The 27,018-nt window shown below is 46.1% G+C and overlaps 1 protein-coding gene across 1 annotated transcript in view; it reads left to right on the forward strand.

Annotated features, from left to right (window-relative positions):
• The window catches only part of lsg1 (large 60S subunit nuclear export GTPase 1), a 42,661-nt gene extending 24,935 nt beyond the window's left edge, over positions 1-17,726 (forward strand). Inside the window, exons 11-14 of the mRNA XM_085990218.1 lie at positions 11,044-11,167; positions 12,486-12,565; positions 16,405-16,581; positions 17,219-17,726. Of these exons, the coding sequence (XP_085846344.1) occupies positions 11,044-11,167; positions 12,486-12,565; positions 16,405-16,581; positions 17,219-17,398 (561 nt within the window). The 3' untranslated portion in view covers positions 17,399-17,726. The remainder of the gene's footprint in view (positions 1-11,043; positions 11,168-12,485; positions 12,566-16,404; positions 16,582-17,218) is intronic.
• Positions 17,727-27,018: the final 9,292 nt, after the last annotated feature.

The raw sequence follows: 27,018 nt of genomic DNA on the forward strand, positions 1-27,018 counted from the left end.
GAGGAACTCCTGCAGCAATTTCCTGGGGCAGAGATGATTGGCCTCCAACAACAACCCCAACCATCTTCCTTTGTGCTCGGTACGACTGACCCCAGCCAGTGGTGAGTTTTCCCCCCGATTCCCATTGACTTCAAATTCACTAGGGCTCCTTGATGTCACACATGGTCAAATGCTGCCTTGATGTCAAGGCAATCACTCTCACCTCACCTTTAGAATTCAACTCTTTTGTCCATGTTTGGACCAAGGCTGTAATGAGGTCTGGAGCAGAGTGGTCCTGGCGTAATTGTAATAGAAACCACAGATGCTAGGTTTTTTTTGCGCTAGTCTTATTCTTTCCAGGCCAGTCATGTTTTATGCATTTCTACTTTCCAAAAATTCTGCTTCTCACTCCATGGATATAAATAATACATTTTCGATATAACTGTCTTACCCGTTCCTCCTTGGTATTAGTATTTTTCTCATTTTTTCATCTTTAATAGTGAGATATCTTACCTATACCTGGGATTTCACCATTTTGAAGAGCACATGAAAGATTTGCACAGTGTAATCCTCAATAATTGAAAAATCAATAATTTTGACTAGGAAACTAGGGGGTTCCCAAACGGCTACTGAGGAGAAAATTTGAAAAATCTTGTATTTATGTGTTGTCATCGGTTGATTAGCAACTGCATTTCTCGCACCCTGAATACAATCAAGAATTAGTTTAAACTTGGCAATAAATTTAGAAGTTTATCCTTACTCTATCATGGGGGTATAGAATATCATGTAGGGGACTTCACACAATGAATGTGGTCTCATGAGTGGGACTACTTTTGTGAAGCTTATGTATTACGATTTGAGTTTCTTCAGAAACTTTTTTGTGCCTAATGCAAAAACCAGCTCCTATAGGCAATTTCTTGTTTTTTCTAAACTGAAGTATAACAAAGTGCACAAACTATTCTGAGATAGCATGTCTTAGGTGAACAACAGACTCATTTATTGTCTCTGGATTTACGTGTAGGATTCCCACTACATGCTTATGCAAATTCAAATGACGATTAATATTGGTCCTGCCAGAAACTTTCATAACAGACTGATCCATCAAAACATTTATTCACAGATAGTTATTTTAGAAGAGAGCAGTAACAGCAAGTTATTGAAGCGAGTTCAAATAACATAGTCAGTTAATTTCCTTTGATTTGCTTTCGTTATAAATCTTCTGAAAAAGATGGACTAATGCTCCTTGGAAGAGTAGTAGCCACTTGATCTCTACTGGTTACAGTCTTTCTTGGTCTTGCCTCTAAGTCTATTATGGTTAGGTCAAAACTGTAACTAACTAGTACATCAAAAACATTAGACTTTCACAGCCATAAAATCCTTTCAAATAATGTCTAGTCTTTGCGGAATCCATCTGCAAGACTTAAGTAACAACAGAAAATGCTGGAAAAACTCAGCAGGCCAGGCAACATCCGTGGAGAGAGAAATAGAGTCAACGTTTCAGGTCAAAACCCTTTGTCAAGACTGAAAAAGCACAGGAAATGAAACAAATTAAAAGGCCAGTTTGGAGGCTGGGAGTGAACAAAAGAGAAGTGAAGAGACATTAAGAGGTATTCAAAACGAGACGAGATGGTGATAGGACTAGTGGAGACAAAAGACAGCTCTAGATTAGGTGTGAAATGTGCTGGCAGAATGGGAGACAGCTGCCATGTGGGAGAGAAAAAAAAGGGGGAGTGGAGGGGGGGCGCAAAACAAAGGTGTGGATAAAAAATATAAGTAAAAATGTAATGGGGGCCGAGGTTATGATCTGAAATTGTTGAACTCGATATTGAGTCCGGAAGGCTGTAAAGTGCCTAATTGGAAGATGAGCTTCCGTGGAGCCTCCGCGTAAACTCGAGGAACAGCACCTCATCTTCCGATTAGGCACTTTACAGCCTTCCGGACTCAATATCGAGTTCAACAATTTCAGATCATAACCTCGGCCCCCATTACATTTTTTACTTATATTTTTTATCCACACCTTTGTTTTGGGCTCCCCCCCCCCCCCCTTTTTTTCTCTCCCACATGGCAGCTGTCTCCCATTCTGCCAGCGCATTTCACACCTAATCTAGAGCCGTCTTTTGTCTCCACTAGTCCTATCACCATCTCGTCTCATTTTGAATGCCTCTTAATGTCTCTTCGCTTCTCTTTTGTTCTCTCCCAGCCTCCAAACTGGCCTTTTATTTTGATAGCAAAATACTGCAGATGCTGGAAATTCGAAATAACAACAGAAAATGCTGGAAAAACTCAGCAGGCCAGGCAACATCCGTGGAGAGAAAATAGAGTTGACGTTTCGGGTCTAACCCTTTTTCAAAACTGGAAAGGAAATTAAATTTCATTTCCTTTCCAGTTTTGAAAAAGGGTTAGACCCGAAACGTCAACTCTATTTTCTCTCCACGGATGTTGCCTGGCCTGCTGAGTTTTTCCAGCATTTTCTGTTGTTATTTCGGATTTCCAGCATCTGCAGTATTTTGCTATCGTGCAAGACTTAAGTACTTTATTCAAACAATGAACAGCAAATGTCGTCATAAAAACATGCAATGGCCACCAGTGCTGTCCGTGTTGGGGCTATCCTGATTAGTATATGTTGGTGATTAAAAGTCCAGTGACGCATGTTAAATTGTTTCGAACAGCTGGTTAGATTGTGCCTTCTCTTACCTGCTGTAACAATAAGGCATTAAAACTTCCATTCTTTCTGACGTCTGCATATTTCCTTTTATGTAATTGACAACATCACTGAAGGAATAGAATTAAGAGTCATTGGGTGAGTAGCGCCACCTGTTAGCGCCTAAAGAGGCAGTCAGTGGCTGTAGCGCCACTGGCTGCGTCTGTGGCGATATTCAGTAGGGGCGCTAATGGTGGCGTTAGGCATTTGCGCTGTGCCGCCACCGATGACGTCATCGGTGTGCGCAGCGCCCCATTCGCGATATTTGGTAGCGAACGCCGCAGTTGCGCCGCTCGCTACCTGCGCTCGGTTCACGGGACCTTACTGTGCCGGCAGCGGCGCAAGTTAAGGTGGAGGTGCGGGGCGGCCGCATTTTCGGTGGCCGCCTGCCAGCACCTCCGTCCCCGGCCTCCTAACCACCCACCCCCCCCCCCCCCGGCGGCATTGCCGGCTGTTTCCCGAGAGCCAGGCACTTCTCCTTGGTGCCGGGCTCATTTGCCGGCGATCGCGGATCGCGCTGTTGCAGGCACCTCCCCCTTAACAGTGGGAGGAAGGCCTGCAGTACCGCAGCGTGCCGTGCTGCAGCATGTGGCGCTGCGGCACGTTGCGCTGCGATAATCAGTTTCAGCGCCCTAAGAGGGACATGGAGCGCCTCGAGCCACTCCCTGTGTCCCTCGAGGGGCACTGAAACTGAATTTCTGGCGATCGGTATCACTCCGATTGCTGGGCTAAATCCTGCACTCCGCCGACTTTGGCGCCCCAACCCAATTTCTAGGCCATTCTATTTACATAATTCTGAGCCATTGGTGGCGGGAGACCTGATTTAGACAATTTTGCATATTCCACCGAGCAGGCTAGTTTCAGTGTAACCAATTTTAAAGTGGTCAGAATGCTTTCCAGCTGTGAAATGTCATAAGGGACTATTAAAATGTAGAGTTTTTTAATGATATTTGAGTGTTTCATTGTTTATTTTTAGCTCAGTGGCAGTCGTCTTTCCCTTCTTCCCCCACACACACACAATTTAAAGAGCTACCTGGACTACACTTCCTCCCACCCTGCCTCCTGTAAGGACTCTATTCCATTCTCCCAGTTTCTCCGTCTCCGCCGCATCTGCTCCGACGATGCCACCTTCCACACCAGTGCTTCCGACATGTCTTCCTTTTTCCTCAACCGAGGATTCCCCTCTACCGTGGTTGACACGGCCCTCGACCGTGGTTGACACGGCCCTCGACCGTGGTTGACACGGCCCTCGACCGTGTCCGTTCTATCTCCCGCACTTCTGCCCTCACCCCTGCCCCTCCCTCCCGGAACCACGATAGGGTTCCCCTTGTCCTCCTTTCACCCCACCAGCCTCCACATTCAACGGATCATCCTCCGCCATTTCCGCTACCTCCAAAGTGATCCCACCACCAAACGCATCTTCCCCTCCCCTTTCAGCATTCTGTAGGGACCGCGCCCTCCAAGACACCCAAGTCCACTCCTCTATCACCCCCAGCACCTCTTCCCCTTCGCCTGGCACCTTCCCGTGTAAGCGCAGGAGATGTAACACCTGCCCTTATACCTCCCCCCTTCCCACTGTCCAGGGCCCCAAACATCCCTTCCAGGTGAAACAGCGATTTACTTGTACTTCTTGCAATCTAGTATACTGTATTCGCTGCTCACGATGTGGTCTCCTCTACATTGGGGAGATCAAACGCAGATTGTGTGACCGCTTTGCGGAACACCTCCGTTCAGTCCGTAAGGGTGACCCCGAGCTTCCGGTTGCCTGTCATTTTAATTCACCGCCTCATTCCCACTCAGACCTCACCGTCCTCGGCCTCTTGCATTGTTCCACGGAAGCTCACCGTAAACTCGAGGAACAGCACCTCATCTTCCGATTAGGCACTTTACAGCCTTCCGGACTCGATATCGAGTTCAACAATTTCAGATCCTAACCTCGGCCCCTATTACATTTTTACTTATACTTTTTATCCACACCTTTGTTTTGGTCCCCCCCCCTCCCTTTTTTTTCCCTCTCTCTCCCACATGGCAGCTGTCTCCCATTCTGCCAGCGCATTTCACACCTAATCTAGAGCTGTCTTTTGTCTCCACTAATCCTATCACCACCTCATCTCATTTTGAATACCTCTTAATGTCTCTTCTCTTTTGTTCTCTCCCAGCCTGGCCTCTTAATCTATTTCATTCCCTGTGCCTCTTTAGTCTTGACAAAGGGTTTTCACCCGAAACGTTGACTCTAATTTCTCTCCACGGATGTTGCCTGGCCTGCTGAGTTTTTCCAGCATTTTCTGTTGTTATTAAAGAGTGATAACATGGTTTGATGGATCTAGAGATGTTATCAGTGTCACTGCTGCTGGTCACTCTTTAAAATTTTGTGAGGGGACAAGATAATTCCCTATTAACGCCTTAAAAAAAAGTCAACTGACAATGAAATACTCGAAAGCAGTATGGAAAAGCTCTCATAACAAAACTAAATCAAAATGTTCCCTTTACCTATTGCATTCAAAGCAATAAATCTTCTGTGTTGCCAATCTTTAGAAACTACATGATCAACCACATGCAGCTGTCACATTCTTCCTTGGAGGTGCAACAGTATGAGGTTCTCTACTTCTGTAATTTTAAAGTTTTTTTTAAAGGAAAAAACTATTTGCCAATTCCATAACCAAAACACCACATAGTTCCTGTTACATAAAAATAGAAAATACTGGATCAACACAGCAGATCTAACAACATCTGCAAAGGGAAAATTCAGATCAGTGGTTTGGGTGTCGACCCTTTATCACTGTTCTGACAGAGGGTCTATACTCAAAACATTGTTAACCTATTTCTATTTTTCAGATGCTTACAGGAACTTGCTTTTTAGCTCTCCTGCTAGCCTTTTTGAACAGCGAGTGGATCTGACTAGACATTACACACTTGTGGCTTTGTAGTTTGACACTGGGACCAGTGTCAAATACTTAATTTAAGCAGCTAGAACTGAAAATATCCCCTTGACAGTAAGGTGTGGGTTTCATTTGGTTAATAGAAATGACTGCAGCAAGCATGGATTTTTTAAGTTTTTGTATTTTTTCTTTATCTGGAACTTTATTGTGTAATCACTGCATTGTAGTGAAAATGTATGTACATTTTCCATGACTGGTTACATTTTGAGAACATTTTAAGCTAAACCTTCAATGCTCTTAAGCTGTATAGGCATTAACTTCATGTTGCTCTGCTCACCGATTTTCTAACTCAAGAGTTTGTGTTGAAATCCTTGTAATCATTGACTAAGCTATTTGCTTTCTCTACTTGAGGACAGTGTCATGGAAATGAATGGGGAAGAGGGGTCAAGATAAAAAAGCATTTAATTTATTTCAGTTTTTGTGTGGGGGTAAATTAATGCGATTGCCTGAATTATTTTTGGTTGCATTAAATTTGCTGTGTATATTGTATTTAAATTATGGATAAAGTTCATTCTAGTATGTCTCTGTGTGGCTTCATAATAAGAGATTTAATGCTTGGTTTGTAATTTAAAAATAATCAGTGAAATCCCTATTTGTATTTTCCCTGCTGCTTTGTAGTTTCTCTTCACGTTATCTTCCTGTCTCCTCCTCAGAGCCATTTACCTGTATTTGTTATTGACTTATAGTTGAAATATTACACATGTGCCTGATATACCTATCAATTCCTCCAATAAAAGGCGAAGAGTTACGAAGGTGACTAAAGGTTTTTATTGACTAAATAACAGCCCACTCTCGTGGGTGATCCGATCCAAGCAGGAGGAATACCAGCCAGTCGCTCACCTTTATACCTGGCCTGGTGGGTGGAGCCAAGGCGGAGTCGGCAGTGGTCATCCCAGGTATAGCAGTGTGGCAAGAGGCGACCTCGTACCGTGATACAATAGTGGTCAGTGATACAGTTATAACGAACAGTGGTGAACAGTGCTAACGATAGTGAACGTGGTTTACCACATTCACCCCTTGTTTAGAATTAAGTCCGGCGGGGTGAAGTGTACTACCAATTCTGGTAGGTCAGTCTGTCCGGAGGCTTCGTAAGCCTCTCCGATCGCCGCAGCGGTGGTGTTGCCTTATCCGGTGCTGGTGCCTTATCCGGTGTTGATGCTGGTGTTTGCGTGGTCGGCGAGGGCTCGTGGGGTTCCGGCATGCCGTCTACCTGGACTGAGGTTGGGGGGGGTGGTGGCGGTGTTTCCGGATCGGCTGAGGGTGCGAGGTCTCGTAGGGAGACAGTGTCCTCCCGCCCGTCTGGGTACGCCACGTAGGCGTACTGGGGGTTGGCGTGCAGGAGGTTCACCCTCTCGACCAGGGGGTCCGTTTTATGGGTCCTCACGTGTTTCCGCAGCCAGACCGGCCCCGGGGCGGTCAGCCAGGTTGGTAGAGTGGTTCCCGTAGTCGACTTCCTGGGGAAAACGAACATTCGTTCATGGGGGGTGGTGTTAGTGGCCGTGCAAAGTAATGACCGGATGGAGTGCAGCGCTGTCGGGAGGACTTCTTGCCAGCGGGAGGTTGGGAGGCCCTTAGACTTTAAGGCTAAGAGGACGGCCTTCCATACCGTCGCGTTCTCTCTTTCCACCTGACCGTTACCTCTGGGGTTGTAGCTGGTGGTCCTGCTTGCTGCAATACCTCTCTCTAGGAGGAATTGCCGGAGTTCCTCGCTCATGAAGGAGGAGCCCCGGTCGCTGTGTATATAGTTCGGGAACCCGAACAAGGCGAAGAGGGCATTCAGGCACTTAATGACCGTGCTACTGGTCATGTCGGGGCAGGGGAAGGCAAAGGGGAAACGGGAGTACTCATCAACGATGTTGAGGAAGTACACATTACGGTCAGAGGACGGGAGGGGCCCCTTAAAGTCGATGCTCAGGCGCTCGAAGGGGCGGGTGGCCTTGATCAGGCTTGCTCGGTCCGGCCTATAGAAGTGCGGTTTGCACTCCGCACAGGTCTGGCAGTTCCTGGTCATGGTCCTGACCTCCTCGATGGAGTAGGTCAGGTTGCGGGCCTTAATGAAATGGTAGAGTCTGGTGACTCCGGGGTGGCAGAGCTGGTCGTGGAGGGTCTGAAGCCTATCGATATGCGCGCTGGCGCATGTCATTCGTGAAAGGGCATCAGGGGATTCATTCAGCTTGCCTGGCCGGTACAAGATCTCATAATCGTAGGTGGAGAGCTCGATTCTCCATCTCAAAATCTTGTCATTCTTGATTTTGCCCTTCAGCTTGTTATTAAACATGAAAGCCACCGAACGCTGGTCGGTGAGGAGGGTAAATCGTTTGCCTGCCAGGTAGTGCCTCCAGCGCCGTACTGCCTCCACGATCGCCTGGGCCTCTTTCTCGACCGACGAATGTCGGATCTCGGGGCCCTGTAGGGTCCTTGAGAAGAAGGCCACTGGCCTCCCCTCCTGGTTTAGGGTGGCGGCTAAGGCGAAGTCGGAGGCGTCGCTCTCCACCTGAAAGGGGATGGACTCGTCCACTGCGTGCATCGTGGCCTTGGCTATGTCTCCCTTAATGAGGGAGAAGGCCGCGCACGCCTCCTCCGTGAGGGGGAAGGAAGTGGCTTTCAGGAGGGGTCTGGCTTTGTCCGCGTAATTGGGTACCCATTGGGCATAGTAGGCGAAAAGCCCCAGGGTTCTCCTAAGTGCTTTAGGGCAGTGGGGGAGGGGTAGCTCCATGAGGGGGCGCATTCTTTCTGGGTCGGGGCCGATGATTCCGTTCTCCACTACGCAGCCGAGGATGGCAAGGCGCGTGGTGTTAAACACGCATTTCTCCTTATTGTAGGTGAGGTTCAGCCGTTGGGCCGTACGGAGGAATTTCTCCAGATTCGCGTCATGTTCCTGCTGGTCGCGGCCGCAGATAGTGACGTTATCTAGGTAGGGGAATGTAGCCTGCAGTTCGTTCTGGTCAACCATCTGGTCCATCTCCCTTTGGAAGACCGAGACCCCATTAGTGACACCGAAGGGGACCCTAAGGAAGTGGTATAGGCGCCCATTCGCCTCGAAGGCGGTATACTGGCGGTCCTCAGGGTGGATAGGGAGTTGGTGGTAGGCCGACTTCAGGTCGATGGTCGAGAATACTTTATACTGTGCAATCTGATTGACCATGTCAGATATGCGGGGGAGGGGGTATGCGTCCAGCTGGGTATATCTGTTTATGGTCTGGCTGTAGTCGATGACCAGGCGGTTTTTATCGCCGGTCTTTACGACTACGACCTGGGCACGCCAGGGGCTGCTGCTCCCCTCGATAATGCCCTCTTTCAGGAGGCGCCGCACCTCAGAGCTAATGAAGGCTCTGTCCCCGGCGCTATACCGCCTGCTTTTGGTAGCGACGGGTTTGCAGTCAGGGGTAAGGTTAGCAAACAGAGAGGGTGGCGGGACCTTGAGGGTGGAGAGGCTGCAGGTGTTACGCGGTGGGCGGTTTAACGTTTGCTGGTTGTTGACTGTGAGTGGGGGGAGGGGTCCACCGTATGCTAGGGTTACGCTTTGGAGGTGGGATTGGAAGTCCAGCCCTAGTAGGACGGCAGCGCAGAGATGGGGGAGGACGAGGAGTTTAAAGTTTTTATACTCCGTGCCCTTAACCGACAGGGTCACGACACAGTAGCCGCTGATGTCCGTGGCGTGGGACCTCGATGCCATCGAGATTCGGCTGCGCGTTGGTAGGACAGAGAGGGAGTAGTGGCTCACCGTGTCTGGGTGGATGAAGCTCTCCGTGCTTCCGCTGTCGAACAGGCAGGTCGTGGCGTGGCCGTTCACTTTGATGTCCATCATTGACTTGGACAGATGGTGCGGGCGGGCTTGGTCCAGGGTGACGGAAGCTAGTGTGTAGCTGAGCGAGTCGTTGTCATCTGCGGGCGAGGCGGTCGGGCGTGGTGAGTAAAATGGCGTCTCCCACGAGGTAGGGCCCCATGAGGCACTATTGGGGTCGGTTGCCTTAATCAAAGATGGCCGCCCCCATGACTCATGTGTGGGGATGCTGGCCTCAGTTGCCCTAAACAAAGATGGCCGCCCCCATGACTCATGTGTGGGGATGCTGGCCTCAGTTGCCCTAAACGAAGATGGCCGCCCCCATAGTTCGCATGCGGCACTGCTGGCCTCTGAGGATCCGCTCCTGCAGGCCTTGGAGAAGTGGCCTTTCTTCAGGCAGGTTCTACATATGGAGTTCTTGGCTGGGCAGCGCGACCTCGGGTGCTTCTCCTGGCCACAAAAAAAACAGCCGGCGGCCCGATCGCGGATGCCCGATGTCGGGGCCGGTGCCGGGGGTGGCGGGGCCGGTCGGGTCCGGGACGCCGACGCAGAGGTAGGTCCCGGGGGCGGCGCTGGGAAGGGTGCTGTGGTAGGGGTCGGGCCCGAGTCCCAGGGTCGCGAGCAGTACCTGGTGAATGCTTCCTGATCTTGGTGGGCCACTTCCAGGGAGATAGCGAGGGCTTCAGCTTTTTCCATGCTGAGGTCTTTAGCTTCCAGCAGTCTTTGCCGTGAGTACTCGGACCGTAGGCCTTTCAGGAATGCGTCGCGGATATTATCTTCAGTATTTTCGGCTGCCGACACCGATTTAAAGTCACAGTTCCTGGCGAGTGCATATAGCGCCTGTGAGAATTCGGCTACTGATTCTCCTGGCTGTTGCGGCCGTGATCTTAGGAGGTGCCTAGCGTACATGTAGTTTACCGGGGTCCGGTACTTCTGTTTCAGCAGGTTGATGGCGGTCTCGTAGGTAGTCATGTCCTCGATGAGAGTGTATACTCTCGGGCTCAGTTGTGCCTGCAGGACACTTAGTTTGGATGCCTGAGGGACGCTGGATTCTCTCAGGTATGATTCGAAGCAGACCAGCCAGTGTTTAAAGTCTGCGGCTGAGTTTGCTGCTCGTGGGTTCAGGTCCAGGTACGGCGGTCTGAGGGCTCGCAGCCAAGCTGGCTGGTGTGGCTGTGCTCCTGGGAGCTGCGCTGGTGGCTCCTCCGCCGGTTGTGACTCGTTGTCGGACATCATTAAATTTAGTCAATAAAATTGATATACCTATCAATTCCTCCAATAAAAGGCGAAGAGTTACGAAGGTGACTAAAGGTTTTTATTGACTAAATAACAGCCCACTCTCGTGGGTGATCCGATCCAAGCAGGAGGAATACCAGCCAGTCGCTCACCTTTATACCTGGCCTGGTGGGTGGAGCCAAGGCGGAGTCGGCAGTGGTCATCCCAGGTATAGCAGTGTGGCAAGAGGCGACCTCGTACCGTGATACAATAGTGGTCAGTGATACAGTTATAACGAACAGTGGTGAACAGTGCTAACGATAGTGAACGTGGTTTACCACAGTGCCTTGTTACATATTGTGGGTTACAATTATCACCATCTAGTTTTGAAAGCACACGTACATTGAGTTCCTTGACTGGGCTATGTCTGCCAGCATATTCCCAGGCATGTTTTGGAAGCCACATATGGAATTAACATCATCCGACCCAGAGAGGATGAAGATCCAAATAGACATCCTACTTCTGAGGAGCTACTAACTGCCTATGGATGTAAGTCTTACAATGATTTATTACTATGATGAGTATTTAAATTATGGACGAAATTCACTTTAATATGTCATTGTCTGCCTTCATAATAGATGATTAATAGTCCGATTTTAATTTAGCATTAATTATTAAAAGCACCATCTTCTGGAATTTGAAATATCTATTTGTACTTGTCGTACCACTTTGTACTTTTTCTTCATGTCTTTCCTACTAACCATTCATCATACCTCCACTGAGAGGTTGGGGTGGGTAACCTGCTGCCCCATCTGCAACAAACCATCAGGAGAGATGCAGGCGTGGACCTAATTAACAGTATTGTATTATTACGCTATCCCATTTCCCTTTCTATTGGGGAATAGTTCTCGCCCTCCCCCTAACTCCCACTCATTTGAAACAGGAGTTGATTGTGAGGGAGAATGCACGTCATATATGTACATAGTATGTTGTATTTGATTAGAACAGTGTAGGGAGGCCAAGAGTGGGAATTTTAAGTGGTAAGTCACAGGGAGATCAGAATCACATTTGTGGACAAAACTGCGATTTCCATCATTTCAGCCTCCTCCCCAAGGTACCTATTAACTGCTTCTGTAACGGGAGTCCACATCCTGATTCTTGACTTCTACCTGTTCTTTCGTCCCTCCCCGGTTTGGCTCAGTGCTACTGAGGGGCTCACTTCTAATTTCCAGTTCTGACGAAAAGTCTGTACCCAAAATGTTAACATGATTCTTCACTTCAAATGCTGATGGAACGGTCCTGCAGATCAATCATTTTCTGTGTTTATTTTATATGCAGAGAGACTGTACCCATGTGTTGCTGTAGAATGTGAGTAGGCTAAAGTTGGCACTTGATTGTTTTATTAGTGGCCTGCCCTTCCCAATGTTCCAATGGGGAAGAGGAGAATGCGATGCAGTTGAGATTGTCATATACTGAACTCACAACTGCCTTCTGGATCATGACTTTAAATACGGAGTTCCTGTGCCACTTGTCTTCTCATCTCTGTCCTACTTGAAGGGAGAAGATAATTTAATCCATTCTCTTGGCTAAAACTACTTGGCACTAATGCAAAAGATTGGAATGCATTGAAAATGTTTAAAGGAATATGAGCATAGTACTTGATGTATTTGAAAGAGACTTCCAGTCACAGACTATCTTTTTTATTTAATATTTTCAAAGATGCTTGTATTTTTTGTTTCTGTCAGACAATTTGGTTAGAATGTGGTATAATTACTTGTATTAAGAGGAACATAGCACTCCTTATACTAGAAAAGTTCAATAAACAGTTAAGTAACTGTCAATTATCCAATATATTGCTATCTTACAGACATGAGAGGTTTTATGACTGCACATGGACAACCAGACCAACCTAGAACAGCTCGATATATTTTGAAAGATTATGTAACTGTGAGTAAACTGTTTGATTGTACAGTTTTATTCATATTCGCACTGGTAGATGAGTCATAGAGTCATACGGCACAGAAGGAGGCCATTTGGCCCATCGCGGCCGTGGCTGCTCTCTGTCGAGCAATCCAGTCAGTCCCATTACCCCGCTCTATCCCCATAGCCCTGCAAGTTTATTTCCCTCAAGTGCCTATCTAGTCTCCCCTTGACAACATTGAGTGTCTCCGCTTCCACCACTTCCGTCGGCAGCGAATTTCAGGTCCTCACCACTCACTGCGTAAAAAAGTTTTTCCTCACGCCCCCCCTGTATCTCTTGCCCAAAACTTTCTATCTGTGTTTCCTAGTTCTTGTTCCATCAACTAGTGGGAACAGTCTTTCCCCGTCTAGCCTATCCAAACCCGTCATAATCTTGTACACCTCTATCAAATCACTCCTCAACCTCACTTTGTTCTAATGAAAACAAATCCAGCTTCTCCAACCTGTCCTTGTAGCTAAGATCCCCCATCCCTGGAACCATCCTGGTAAATCTACTCTGCACCCTCTCAAGTGCCTTCACATCCTTCCTAAAGTGTGGTGACCAGAACTGGACGCAATACTCCAGTTGTGGCCTAACCAGCGCTTTATAAAGGTTCAGCATAACTTCTCTACTTTTGTACTCAATACCTCTATTTATGAAGCTTTGCTAACCACTCTCTCCCTGCCACCTTCAGGGACCTATGCATATTAACTCCCAGGTCCTTCTGTCCCTGCACACTCTTTAAAACTGTGCCATTAAGTGTATATTGCCTCTCCCTGTTCCTTCTGCCAAAATGCATAACCTCACATTTCTCTGTATTAAATTCCATCTGCCACTTGTCTGCCCATTCTGCTAGCCTTTCTATGTCCTGTTGCAGTCAATTGGTATCATCCTCACTGTTTGCCACACCCCCAAGTTTGGTGTCACCGGCAAATTTAGAAATTCTACTCTGTATTCCAATGTGTGGTCATTTTTATATATATCAAAAAAAGCAGTGGCCCCAGCACTGACCCTTGGGGAACACCACTGTCTACCATCCTCCAGATACCAATCGACTGCAGTCTGAAAAGCAGCCATTTCCAACAAATCGCTGATTTCTGTCCTTTAGCCAATTCCTTATCCAAGCTGCCACTGACCCACCTATTCCATGAGCCTCAATTTTGTTAACTAGCCTTTTATGTGGTACTTTATCAAATGCCTTCCAAAAATCCATGTAGACAACATCCATGGCATTCCCTTCATCAATTCTCTCTGTTACTTCATCAAAAGGCAGGAAGCACAGGGTAAATGTGACTGGAAGGCTGTTTCCAGTGGGGTTCTGCAGGGCTCAGTACTAGCTCCCTTGCTTTTTGTGGTATATATCAATGATGATCTAGACTTGAATATAGGGGGTATGATTAAGAAGTTTGCAGATGATACTAAAATCGGCTGTGTGGTTGATACTGAAGAAGGAAGCTGTAGACTGCAGGAAGATATCAATAAATTGGTCAGGTGGGCAGAACAGTGACAAATGGAATTCAATCCGGAGAAGTGTGAGGTAATGCATTTGGGGAGGGCTAACAAGGAAAGTGAATACACATTAAATGGTAGGACACTGAGTAGTGTAGAGGAACAAAGGGACTTTGGAGTGCATGTCCACAGATCCCTGAAGGTAGCAGGCCAAGTAGATAAGGTGGTTAAGAAGGCATACGGAATGCTTGCCTTTTTAGCTGTGGCATAGAATACAAGAGCAGGGGGATTATGCTTCAACTGTATAAAACACTAGTTAGGCCTCCGCTAGAATACTGCGTGCAGTTCTGGTCACCACATTACAGGAAAGATGTGATTGCAGTAGAGAGGGTGCAGAGGAGATTTACAAGGATATTGCCTGGAGTGGAGAATCCTAGCTATGAGGAAAGACTGGATAGGCTGGGTTTGTTTTCCTTGGAACAGAGGAGGCTGAGGGGAGACCTTATTGAGGTGTATAAAATTCTGAGGAGCCTAGCTAAAGTGGATAGAAAGGACCTATTTCCCTTAGCAGAGGGGTCAAAAACCAGGGGGCACAGATTTAAAGTAATTGATGGAAGGTTTAGAGGGGATTTGAACTCACTGCCTGAAAGGGTGGTAGAGGCAGAAAGCCTAACCACATTTAAAAAGAACTTGGATGTGCACTTGGGATGCTGTAACCTGCAGGGCTATGGACCAAGAGCTGGGAAGTGGGATCAGGCTGGATAGCTCTTTGTTGGCCAGCGCGGACACAATGGGCCGAAATGGCCTCCTTCTGTGCTGTAACTTTCTATGATTCTATGAAAAATTCAATTAGATTAGATTAGTCAAACACGATCTGCCTTTTACAAATCTGTGTTGGCACTCCTTAATTAGCTTAAACCTCTCCAAGTGCCCGTTAATTTTTTCCTTGATTATTGTTTCTAAAACTTTACCCACCACTGATGTTAAACTGACCGGCCTGTAGTTACTAGGATTGTCCTTGAGCCCTTTCTTGAACAATGTTGTCACATTTGCCACTTTCCAATCCTCGGGCACCTCCCCTGCATGAATACTTGCAAATGGATGTCCCGCCAGACTTTTGCCGTCAGCTGTAAAGTAAATTGCTTGGGTGGACCATTGGACCGTGCATAAGTTTTTTTTTCTTGCAACTTTAGATGGGGAAACTGGCTGGTCTGTATTAAATGCAGAAAGTAGTGATGAACAGTTGTTTATCAGATTGGAGGGAAGTATACAGTGGTGTCCCCCAGGGATTGGTATACGACCATTGCTTTTTTTTGATATAAATGACCTGGACTTGGGTATAAAGGGCATAATTTCAAATTTTGCAGATGATACAAAAATTGGAAATATAGTAAACAGTGAGGAGGATAGTAACATTTCAGGAGAAGTCAGACAGACACATGGCAGATGAAGGTGAATGCAGAGGTGTGAAGTGATGCATTTTGGAAGGAAAAAAGAGGCAAAATAAATTACATGGTACAATTTTAAAGGGGGTGTAGGAACAGAAATTTTGGGGTTCACGTACACATATCTTTGAAGGTGGCAAGACAATTTGCCAAGAGAAGTTTAAGGGGAGATTTGATAGAGGTGTTTAAAATCATGAAAGGTTTTGATAGAGTAAATAAGGAGAAACTGCTTCCTGTGGCAGAAGAGTTTATTATATTGTATTTACAGAAAAGAAACAAGGCCATTTAGCCCAACAGGTCCTTGCCGGTGTTTGTGCACCACACAAGCCTCCTCCCACCCTTCTTCATCTAACCCCATCAATATTGTAATTCTGTTATAATATATACTATGGCTTCTGACTTGTTTGTAACTGAAGTAAATTATAATGCTCTACAATGAGTTGAAATCTACTGAGTATAAAGTAGCGCATGATTATAGTGGATGGGCTGCTCATGTATGACTTGATCTGAAGAACTGCCACAAGTTGGTGCAGTTTGCAGTGAAGGGGGCATGTGTTGTCATTGTTGTCCGTCTGGGATGGTGGAAAGTTTTCTCTGATCCACTGTGATTAAGAACAAGAAGAATGTTTTTCCAAAGCTTAGTTGCGGAGCATTTCTGCAGAAGTATTCAGCTGACTTCATGGCTGGATATTGAAATGCAGTCTACATAGGAAGTGTCTATAGCTGGGGAGTTAGCAGTAAGTCATCTGAAAAGAAAGATTGGTTTGCCTTCTCACATTTCAAAAGTGCTTCACATGAAATTAATTACTTCGGTGCAATTGATTTTGTTACATTAGCAAATACAGCAGCAATTTTGCATATGACAGTAACATGAATAACTGGATATGAATAGATTTTGTGCTTTGAAAATGTTTGTTTTCTTTTAATTTCAGGGCAAGCTGTTGTACTGCCACCCTCCACCTGCTATTGATCCTGTTCATTTCCAATTCCATCACGCTAAGTTTGAAGAATGTGCTGTTATATGTGACAAGAATGGTACACAGCTCAAAGGGAAGCAACATCAAGTGAAAAGAATTGAAAATTATGTGGACAAAAGCTTCTTTCATCAGGTAAGGAAACAGAACAAATAGGGTGCACAATGGTGTGATTCTTATGGAATGGATTTCAATGCCAAGAGCCTGATATGGGTAAAAACTAGAATGCAAGGCATAATTGCAAGGTTGTTTAATCAAATGATGTGCATATCCCTGTACATTTGGACAAAATACTGTTTATAATACGAATTCTAGTTTTTAGTATACCCACAAGAGAAAATTACAGTTGTACTGTCCTGAGAATAAAATTGAGGAGCTTCAAATATTCATATGGTTATGTTGCTATGGCAAATAGCAACAATTTGTAATAAGAGAAACACAATTTAATAGTAATACTCTTTATAACATAAACTTTACAAGAAGATGCATGTTTTATGTAATTCTGAACTCATGATCCTAAAAAAGTTTGTCATCTACAAAATACATGAGTTTTGACTGGATTCAGATTCTTAAAAGACAGTTTGGGGTGTTTGGGGCCTTCTTGGGGGTCCTCTCAAATCAACATAATCCTCAAACATGGATTTTCTTAATATAACTTTACTCATTCTTGTGTGTGGCAGAACTTTGTCCTGTGAATCGAAGCAGTTTTGGTAACAGATTTACAAAATGCTTACAATTGACTAATTAAATGTAAATTGTATACTTGTAAAAGGAGAATATACGTGCTTTGACAAAAGGAGTTCAAACAGCAATGGGACTCAAGCTTGGCATTGGCCCAACACCAATGACTGGAGCCAGCATGGAAAATGTGGCAGGAAAACCATGGAAAAAGCATGGCAACAGGAATAAGAAAGAAAAAGTACGGAGACTTTGCAAACATTTGGACGGGTGAACTTTACTTGCTATCATCAGTAGTTGGGCAGTTGCCCTAATTATCTGAACCTAATACGGGCAATAAATAATGGAAATATATGCAGCAAGTCAGGAGGAAAAGTAATGACTGTTAGTTCCATCTGGCATTTATTACGTGCTGAATAAAAATGAGACACCAAACTTATGGAATACAGTACAGTAACTGAAGTAATTTACTGTGATTCACTTGGAATTTCCAGTCCATCTTGTGTGTAGAATTTATTACAATATACATTTTTGATCTTTTCTAAAGATGTGAATAAATGGTCCTGCTGTTGAATGCAGTAATAAAAGAATACAAAATAATAGATATGTACCACTTGCCTTTCATTTAAGGAGACAATTAGATTTGTTGTTTTGATCTGTGTTTGAAATGATATGGGATGTTTCCCCCCCCCCCCCCCCCCCACAAAATGGCTGTGTTTTTGCAGTGTAAAATGCACTGAATCAGAACTAACCTCTCCATATTTTGGGGTTACCAATGGAATGGAGTTTCACTAGTTTTTAAACTGGTTGTGTTAGGTTAGTGGGGTGGTGCACTAGCCTCTTTATCTGGAGGTTATGATATGGAATGTCAGATTTGGGTGACATTCACTTGTTTACCCTCACTGGGTAAATGTTGCTAGTTTTGTACCAGGTTTTTAGAAGGAAGGGTGGATGGAAGCATAGCATTCCTTTGGGAAGAGGGAACGACAAAACATACTGGAGTAGTCCTGCTCCAAAGAATCTCTGGTTACCAACTGCATAATGATGTGGATAACAGTTGTAGCGATACTCCCAATATGACCCATCTAAAACTAGCAAAGAAGTGCCGTAATGACGGAAGTAAATTCAGGAGCACAAGGAGAGGTGGGGGAAGGGGGTTAGGGTTAGACAGAAAAGGTGCACAATGCGAACAATGAGATTCATAGTTTATTCCAGGAACGATAAAAGTCCTAGTAACTCCTGAATAAGCTGCAAGTGAATTATTAGGGCAGCGGAGGCAGGCGGGCGGACCTGCGAGAGAACGAGGCTGAGCGGCGGCAACTTTAAAAACAGCTCCGAGACCAGGTAAGGCCTCAGAGCAGCGGAGGCAGGCGGGCGGACCTGCGAGGGAACGAGGCTGAGTGTCGGCAACTTTAAAAACAGCTCCGAGACCAGGTAAGGCCTCAGAGCAGCGGAGGCAGGCAGGCGGACCTGCGAGGGAACGAGGCTGAGTGTCGGCAACTTTAAAAACAGCTCCGAGACCAGGTAAGGCCTCAGAGCAGCGGAGGCAGGCGGGCGGACCTGCGAGAGAACGAGGCTGAGCGGCGGCAACTTTAAAAACAGCTCCGAGACCAGGTAAGGCGTACCAGTCTCCAATCTCCTGAGTCCGAGGGAAGGAGAGAGGTAAAAAGTAATCCAAGTGTGACGTCACCAGAAAGCGGGTAAGTGATTGGTTGGTAAGTATTTACTCTTTCTCCTTCTTCACAAAACTTAAATTCTGTGGTTTATAGTTTCTAGGGTCTCTGTGGTGTAGCGGGGACTGCTGGCAGGCAAGCGCCCTCGAGTATATCATTAAATTGGTGGTATTGATTTAATTTAAATTAATTAAAGGGTAAGTCATGTCAGGACAGCCCAGCCCCGTGTTATGCTCCTCTTGCTCTATGTGGGAATTCAGGGACACTGCCGGTGTCCCTGACGACCACGTGTGCCAGAAATGCATCCAGCTGCAGCTACTAGCAGACTGCATTGCGGCGCTGGAGCTGTGGATGGATGGGCTTTGGACCATTCACGATGCTGAGAGGGTCGTGGATAACACGTTTAGTGAGTTGGTCACACCGCAGGTAAAGGCTGCACAGGCAGAAGGGAAATGGGTGACCATCAGGCAGAGCAGTAGAGGCAGGCAGGTAGTGCAGGGGACCCCTGTGGCCATCCCCCTCTCAAACAGGTATACCAATTTCGATACAGTTGAGGGGGATGACTTACCAGAGGAAGGCAGCAGCAGCCAACTTTTTGGCACCAGGGGTGCTTCTGCTGCTCAGGAAGGGAGGAAAAAGAGTGGGAGAGCAATAGTGGTAGGGGATTCCATCGTAAGGGGAACAGATAGGCGTTTCTGTGGCCGTAGACGTGACTCCAGGATGGTTTGTTGCCTCCCTGGTGCCAGGGTCAAGGATGTCACTGAACGGCTGCAGGGCATCCTGAAGGGGGAGGGTGAACAGTCAGAGGTCGTGGTTCACATTGGGACCAATGACATGGGTAGGAAGAGGGATGAGGTCCTGCAGCAAGAATTTAGGGAGCTAGGTAGCAGATTAAGAGCAGGACCTCAAAGGTTGTAATCTCTGGATTACTCCCGGTGCCACGTGCTAGTGAGTAAAGGAATAGGAGGATAGAGCAGATGAATGCGTGGCTAAAGAGTTGGTGCAGGAGGGAGGGCTTTAGTTTCCTGGATCACTGGGCCTGCTTCTGGGGAAGGTGGGACTTGTACAAGTCGGACGGGTTGCACCTGAACCAGAACGGGACAAATATCCTTGCGGGGAGCTTTGCTAGCACTGTTCGGGGGGGTTTAAACTAAAATGACGGGGTTGGTGTAGAGTCCGCGCCTTATTAATAATACACGGACTGCGGGTGAACAATAAAACAGGTATTTACTGAACAGAGAGTAAACGTCAGACTGAAGTACAGAAGCCTGCTAGGGCTTTTTATACAGGTGTGGTCACTGCCGGTACTGCAGTATAAAAATCAGTTCTCTCTTAAAGGTACATACACAACAATTCCTCCCCTTTTAGATAAACAGTACATAACATTCATTTAACAACTAAATAATTACAATTACAATTTTCTCGGTACTATATACATCAACTGAAATAATTATTTATAAGTTCAGTCTTTTGAGGAGGCTTCCTGATCCTGACTGGAGAGCGCCTTTCTCGAGTATCCTGTTCTTGCGGTGGAGTCGATTCTGGCTCATTGTCATTGGTTGGTTCGTCAGCTTCCAATACCACTGCTTCTGAGGTAGACGCAATCTGTACTTCGGGTTCATTACCAGGTGCACATGCTCGTGGTATAGGTTTGGCTTGTTCCTGTGACTCTAGAATCTGGTCAGCATGGTGTCTCACGATGCTCTCTCCAACGTTCACTGTGTACATTAGTGGTCCCTGCTGTGTGCATATCGTTCCTGGCTGCCATTTTTCTGTTTGGTAGTCGTGGGCCAAGACTGGTTGTCCTATCTTAAAGCTCCTGGTTGGCTTCTCGTTGATGTGCTGGAATTGCTTATCCTCAACATCTCGTCTTATGTTTGGTTTGAGCAAATCCAGGCGACATCTTAGCCTTCGGTTGAAGAACATTATGGCTGGAGCTTGGTTGGTGACTGCATGTGTCGCATTCCGGTAAGCAAACAAGAAATTATCTACCTTGTGTTGTAGTGGTATGTCGTCGTTATACATCGCCTTTATTGCCTTTTTAAAGGTCTGAACAAACCTCTTGGCCAATCCATTTGTGGCTGGATGATATGGGGCAGATGTGTAATGTTTCACCCCGTTATTCCTCAGAAACCTCCGGAAATCCTCGGACACAAACTGTGGCCCATTGTCGGAGCAAATCTGTTCTGGCAAGCCATGCCTGGCGAAGATGGTCCGTAGGACTGCAATAGTTTTCTCCGTGGTGGTGGAGGACATTTTGATGACCTCTGGCCATTTCGAATGGGCATCCACGGCGATTAGAAACATTGAGTCCATAAATGGGCCAGCAAAATCAATGTGTACCCGTTGCCATGGAGATGAGGGCCACTCCCATGGGTGTAGAGGGGCTGTGGTGGTGCATTTTGGACTTTCTGGCATCCTGAGCAGCTCTTGGTCAGGTCCTCGATTTGTTTATCGATTCCCGGCCACCACACAAGCCCTGGCTAGGCTTTTCATTTTTACCCCTCCCAGATGACCCTCATGAAGCTCATTGAGTACTCTGTCTCTCAACTTGGGTGGAATTACCACTCAGGATCCACACATCAGGGTCCCCCGGCACACTGACAGCTGTTCTCTCCTTGGAGAGAATGCTGGCAACAGTGAGTTGCCATATGCTGGCCATCCCTTCACCGTCAAATCATAAACCCGAGAGAGTGTCGGGTCATTTCGGGTTTCCTTCTCTATACTTGAGTTTGTAACGGGCAGACATTCGACTATGGTCGCATGGAATATCTCAACAGGGTCCACTGCAGGTGCTTCCTCTACCGTAGGCAACGGTAGGCGCGACAGCCCATCAGCATTTCCATGCTGCTTCGTACCCTTGTACTCTATGTCGTACTGATGTGCCCCTAGAAAAAGTGACCATCTTTGCAGCCATTGTGCCGTCATCACCGGAACGCCCTTCTTTAGGTTAAAAATGGAGACCAGGGGCTGATGATCAGTCAGTAGGGTGAATTTCTGCCCGTGCAGATAGTGATTGAACTTCTTCAGCCCCCACACCAGGCTGAGGGCCTCCCTGTCAATCTGGGCGTAGTTACGCTCGGCTGAGGTTAACGAGCGCGACGCAAAGGCTATTGGCCTCTCTGAACCGTCAAGGTATTGGTGTGACAGCACCGCTCCAATGCCGTAGGGAGACGCATCACATGCCAACCGAATCGGTAGTGTTGGGTTGTAGTGGGCCAATACTTCTTTTGAAGTGATTAGGCATTTACATTTCTGAAAGGCACGCTTACACTCATCACTCCATTTCCATGTTACTCCAGTTTGCAGCAGGGCGTTCAGTGGGTGCAGAACTGTAGATAAATTCGGCAAGAACTTATGGTAGTAGTTCACCAGCCCAAGAAACGACCTCAGTTGCGATACATTTTCCGGTGCTGGAGCCTTGACTACAGCCTCAATCTTGTCTGGCGACTTATGCAACACTTCCTCATCAATCATGTGGCCACAATACGAGATTTGTTTCCTGAAGAACTTGCATTTGGGGCGGTTGGCTCGTAGCCCATATTCCTGCAATCTAGTGAGCGCCTGCTCCAGGTTGGCAAGGTGTTCACTGTCATTTTCGCCCGTAAGCAGGATGTCGTCCAAATAACACTGGGTCCCCGGGATCCCTTGCAGGACTTGTTCCATCGCCCTCTGCCAAATAGCCGGGGCTGATGCTACCCCGAATACCAGTTGATTGTACTGGTAAAGGCCTTTGTGAGTGTTTATCGTGAGGTATTTCCTAGATGCTTCTTCCACCTCCATTTGTAGATACGCTTCGTCCAGATCAATCTTCGTAAAGCGTTTCATAAGAACATAAGAAATAGGAGCAGGAGTAGGCCAATCGGCCCCTCAAGCCTGCTCCGCCATTCAATAAGATCATGGCTGATCTGATCCTAACCGCCAATCTGCTATCACAGAACTATCTCCTGAATCTAACAGAATTAGACACATGAAATAGGAGCAGGATCAGGCTACACGGCCCCTGGGCCCGCTCCGCTACCCACAGGGCCATGATCGATCCGAACCTAGACTCATGTCCAAATTCCTGCCCGCTCCCCGTAACCCTTAATTCCCTTTACTTCTAGGAAACTGTCTCTTTCTGTTTTAAATTTATGTAATGATGTAGCTTCTACAGCTTTTTGGGGCAGCATATTCCATGGACCTACCACCCTCTGAGTGAAGTAGTTCCTCCTCATCTCAGTTTTGAAAGAGCAGCCCCTCATTCTAAGACTATGCCCCCTAGTTCTAGTTTCACCCATCATCGGGAACATCTTCCCCGCATCCACCCGATCCAACCCCTTCACAATCTTATATGTTTCAATAAGATCGCCTCTCATTCTTCTGAACTCCAATGAGTAGAGTCCCAATCTACTCAACCTCTCCTCATATGTCCATTCCCTCATCCCCGGGATTAACCGAGTGAACGTTCTTTGTACTGACTCGAGAGCAAGTATGTCCTTTCTTAAGTATGGACACCAAAACTGTACGCAGTATTCCAGGTGCGGTCTCCCAAATACCTTGTACAACTGAAGCAATACCTCCCTATTTTTATATTCTATCCCCCTAGCAATGAAAGCCAACATTCCATTGGCCTTCTTAATCACTTGCTGCACCTGCATACTAACTTTTTGAGTTTCGTGCACCAGGACCCCCAGATCCCTTTGTACTTCAGTACTTTCCAGTTTCTTGCCATTAAGATAATAACTTGCTCTACGATTTTTCCTGCCAAAGTGCATAACCTCACACTTTCCAGTATTGTATTCCATCTGCCAAATCTCTGCCCATTTACTTAGTCTGTCTATGTCCCCTTGCAGGTTTTTTATGTCCTCCTCACTCACTACTTTCCCTCCCATCTTGGTATCATCTGCAAACTTTGATATGTTACACTCGGTCCCCTCCTCCAAATCGTTAATATAGATTGTAAAGAGTTGGGGACCCAACACTGACCCCTGCGGAACACCACTAGTTACTGATTGCCAGTCTGAGAATGAACCATTTATCCCAACTCTCTGCCTTCTGTTAGATAGCCAATCCTCTATCCATGCCAGAATATTACCCCCAATCCCGTGATTTTTTATCTTAAGCAATAATCTTTTGTGTGGCACCTTGTCAAATGCCTTTTGGAAGTCTAAATACACTACGTCCACTGGTTCGCCTTTATCCACCCTATATGTTACTTCCTCAAAGAACTCCAGCAAATTTGTCAAACATGACTTCCCCTTCATAAAACCATGCTGACTTTGTCCTATTAAATTATGATTATCCAAATGTCCTGTTACTGTCTCCTTAATAATGGACTCCAACATTTTACCTACCACAGATGTTAGGCTAACTGGTCTATAGTTTCCAGCCTTCTGTCTACTGCCCTTTTTAAATAAGGGTGTTACATTAGCAGTTTTCCAATCGGCCGGGACCTTTGCTGAGTCCAGGGAGTTTTGGAAAATTATTACCAATGCATCCACAATCCCTACTGCCACTTCCCTCAAGACCCTAGGATGTAAGCCATCAGGTCCAGGTGATTTATCCGCCTTGAGTCCCATTATTTTACCGAGTACCACTTCCTTAGTGATTTTGATCGTGTTTAGCTCCTCCCCCCCCATAGCCCCCTGTTTGTCCAGTGTTGGGATATTCTTAGTGTCTTCTACTGTAAAGACTGATACAAAATACTCATTTAGTGTTTTTGCCATCTCCATATTTCCCACCATTAATTTCCTGGTCTCATCCTCTAAGGGACCAACATTTACTTTAGCCACCCTTTTTCTTTTTATATAACTATAAAAACTCTTACTATCTGTTTTTATATTTTTTGCTAATTTACTTTCATAATCTATCTTCCCTTTCTTAATCAATCTTTTTGTTATTTTTTGCTGTCTTTTAAAGTTTTCCCAATCCTCTATCCTCCCACTAGATTTGGCTACCTTATATGCCCTTGTTTTTAGTCGAATACTATCCTTAATTTCTTTACTTAGCCAGGGATAGCTGTCTTTTCTTTTACACCCTTTTCTTTTCAGTGGAATATATATTTTTTGGAAGTTGTAAAATAGCTCCTTAAATGTACACCACTGATCATGTATCATCTTACCCTTTAATCTATTTTCCCAATCCACTCTACTCAATTCCGCTCTCGTACCTTCATAGTCTCCTTTATTCAAGCTTAGCACGCTTGTTTGAGATCCAACCTTCTCACCCTCTAATTGAATATGGAATTCAACCATGTTATGGTCACTCATTCCAAGGGGATCCTTTACTAGGACATTTTTAATTAATCCTGTCTCGTTACACAGGACCAGATCTAAGGTTGCTTGTCCCCTGGTCGGTTCAGTTACATACTGCTCAAGAAACCAATCCCTAATACACTCAATGAACTCATCCTCAAGGCAGCCCTGCCCAGTTTGACTTGTCCAATTAATATGATAGTTAAAATCCCCCATAATTATAGATGTTCCCTTATTACAAGCCTCAACTATTTCCTGATTGATACTCCGTCCAACCGAGTTGCAACTGTTCGGAGGCCTATAGACTACGCCCACTAGTGTTTTTTTCCCCTTATTATTCCTTATCTCCACTCAAGCTGTTTCATTATCCTGATCTTTTGACCCAATATCATTTCTCTGTATTACAGTGATTCCTTCCTTTATAGCCACCCCACCTCCCCTTCCTTCCTGCCTGTCCTTCCTGATCGTTAAATAACCTGGTATGTTTAATTCCCAGGCATTGTCACCTTGCAGCCATGTTTCTGTAATGGCCACAAGATCATACCCATATGTAGTTATTTGTGCCATTAACTCGTCTATTTTGTTACGAATGCTACGTGCATTCAGATAGAGAACTTTCAAATATGTTTTGTGACACTTAGTTCCTGCTTTTGCCCTTTTTATTACTTTGCCTTTTACTCCATACCTTCTGCCCCTTCCTGACACACTCTGGTTTTTAATTTCCCCACTGCTACCTAAGTCTATGACCTTCAGATAGTGAGGCGAAAATATCTTCTATCCGTGGAAGTGAATATTGTACTGTCTGCAGGACTGGGTTCACAGTTACCTTGAAGTCCCCACAGATGCGAACCACCTTCGGCTCCCCAGGCGTGCTGCTCAATGATTTCTTCATTACAGGAACGATGGGTGTGGCCCACTCGCTCCAGTCCACCTTGGACAGCACACCCGAACGCTCCAGACTCTCCAGTTCTGCTTCAACGGCTGGGCGGATCGCGTACGGCACCGGTCTGGCCTTAAAAAATGTTGGGTTTGCGTTATCTTCGATTTTTATCGTTGCCTTTACTCCTTTTAGAGTCCCAAGTCCTTGTTGGAACACCTCTTTCGTGTCAGTTAGAATTTGTGACAGTCGTCCAGGTGTGACATCATCATCCTTTTTGTCAGTCACAGTTAGCGCCTGAATGGAATGCCAATCCAATTGTATTTTTCGGATCCATTCACGCCACAATAATGGTGGTCCTCCATCTTGTAGTATATATAGATACAGTTTCTGTGTTTCCTTGCCGTTGTATTTAACTGGCACCCTTATTTTTCCTCTGGGGTAGACTTTTTGCCCCGTGTATGTCTTCAATACAATGGACGTGTCCTTTAAGGGTATGTGTGAGAATAGCCGCTCATAGTCTCGTCGATTCATGACAGTTAGGGCTGATCCTGTATCTAATTCCATCTTTACTTGGGACCCTGCTATCATGAGGGTGACCGAAATGGTTCGGTGATCCTCCTTTGCGATCACGTTGTGTAACTTTAGACAACTTAGTCTCCTGCTCCCGGAGTCGTTATCACTCTCCTGATCTTCCGAACTACTGTCTGTCATTTTTTTTACTTTCTTGTACTTTTCCTTAGTAGTTCTTATAGTGTTGGTTTTCTTTCCCGACCTGCAGACTCTTGCTATATGTCCCATTTTCCCACATTGCCTGCATACTTTGTCCTTAAACCAGCAGTCCTTCTGATCATGGGTTGTTCTGCTGCAGCGATAGCAATTTTCTGCTCCATACGCCATTTCGTTAGCGCTGTATTCTTGTGGTTTCTGTCGTATTTCCGCAGCTCCCCGTGCTGCTGCTTCATAGGATACTGCCACGCTGAAAGCCTGTTCTAACGTCAGGTCCTTTTCCGAAAGTAGTCGTTTCTGGGTTCCTTCACTCTGGAGCCCGCAGACAAACTTATCCCGTAAGGTGTCTGCGAGTCCTGCTCCGAACTGGCAGTGCTTC

The sequence above is a fragment of the Somniosus microcephalus genome, chromosome 6, assembly GCF_052327205.1.
Source record: "Somniosus microcephalus isolate GS21.2 chromosome 6, FLI_Smic_1.0, whole genome shotgun sequence".
NCBI classification, from domain to species: domain Eukaryota; kingdom Metazoa; phylum Chordata; class Chondrichthyes; order Squaliformes; family Somniosidae; genus Somniosus; species Somniosus microcephalus.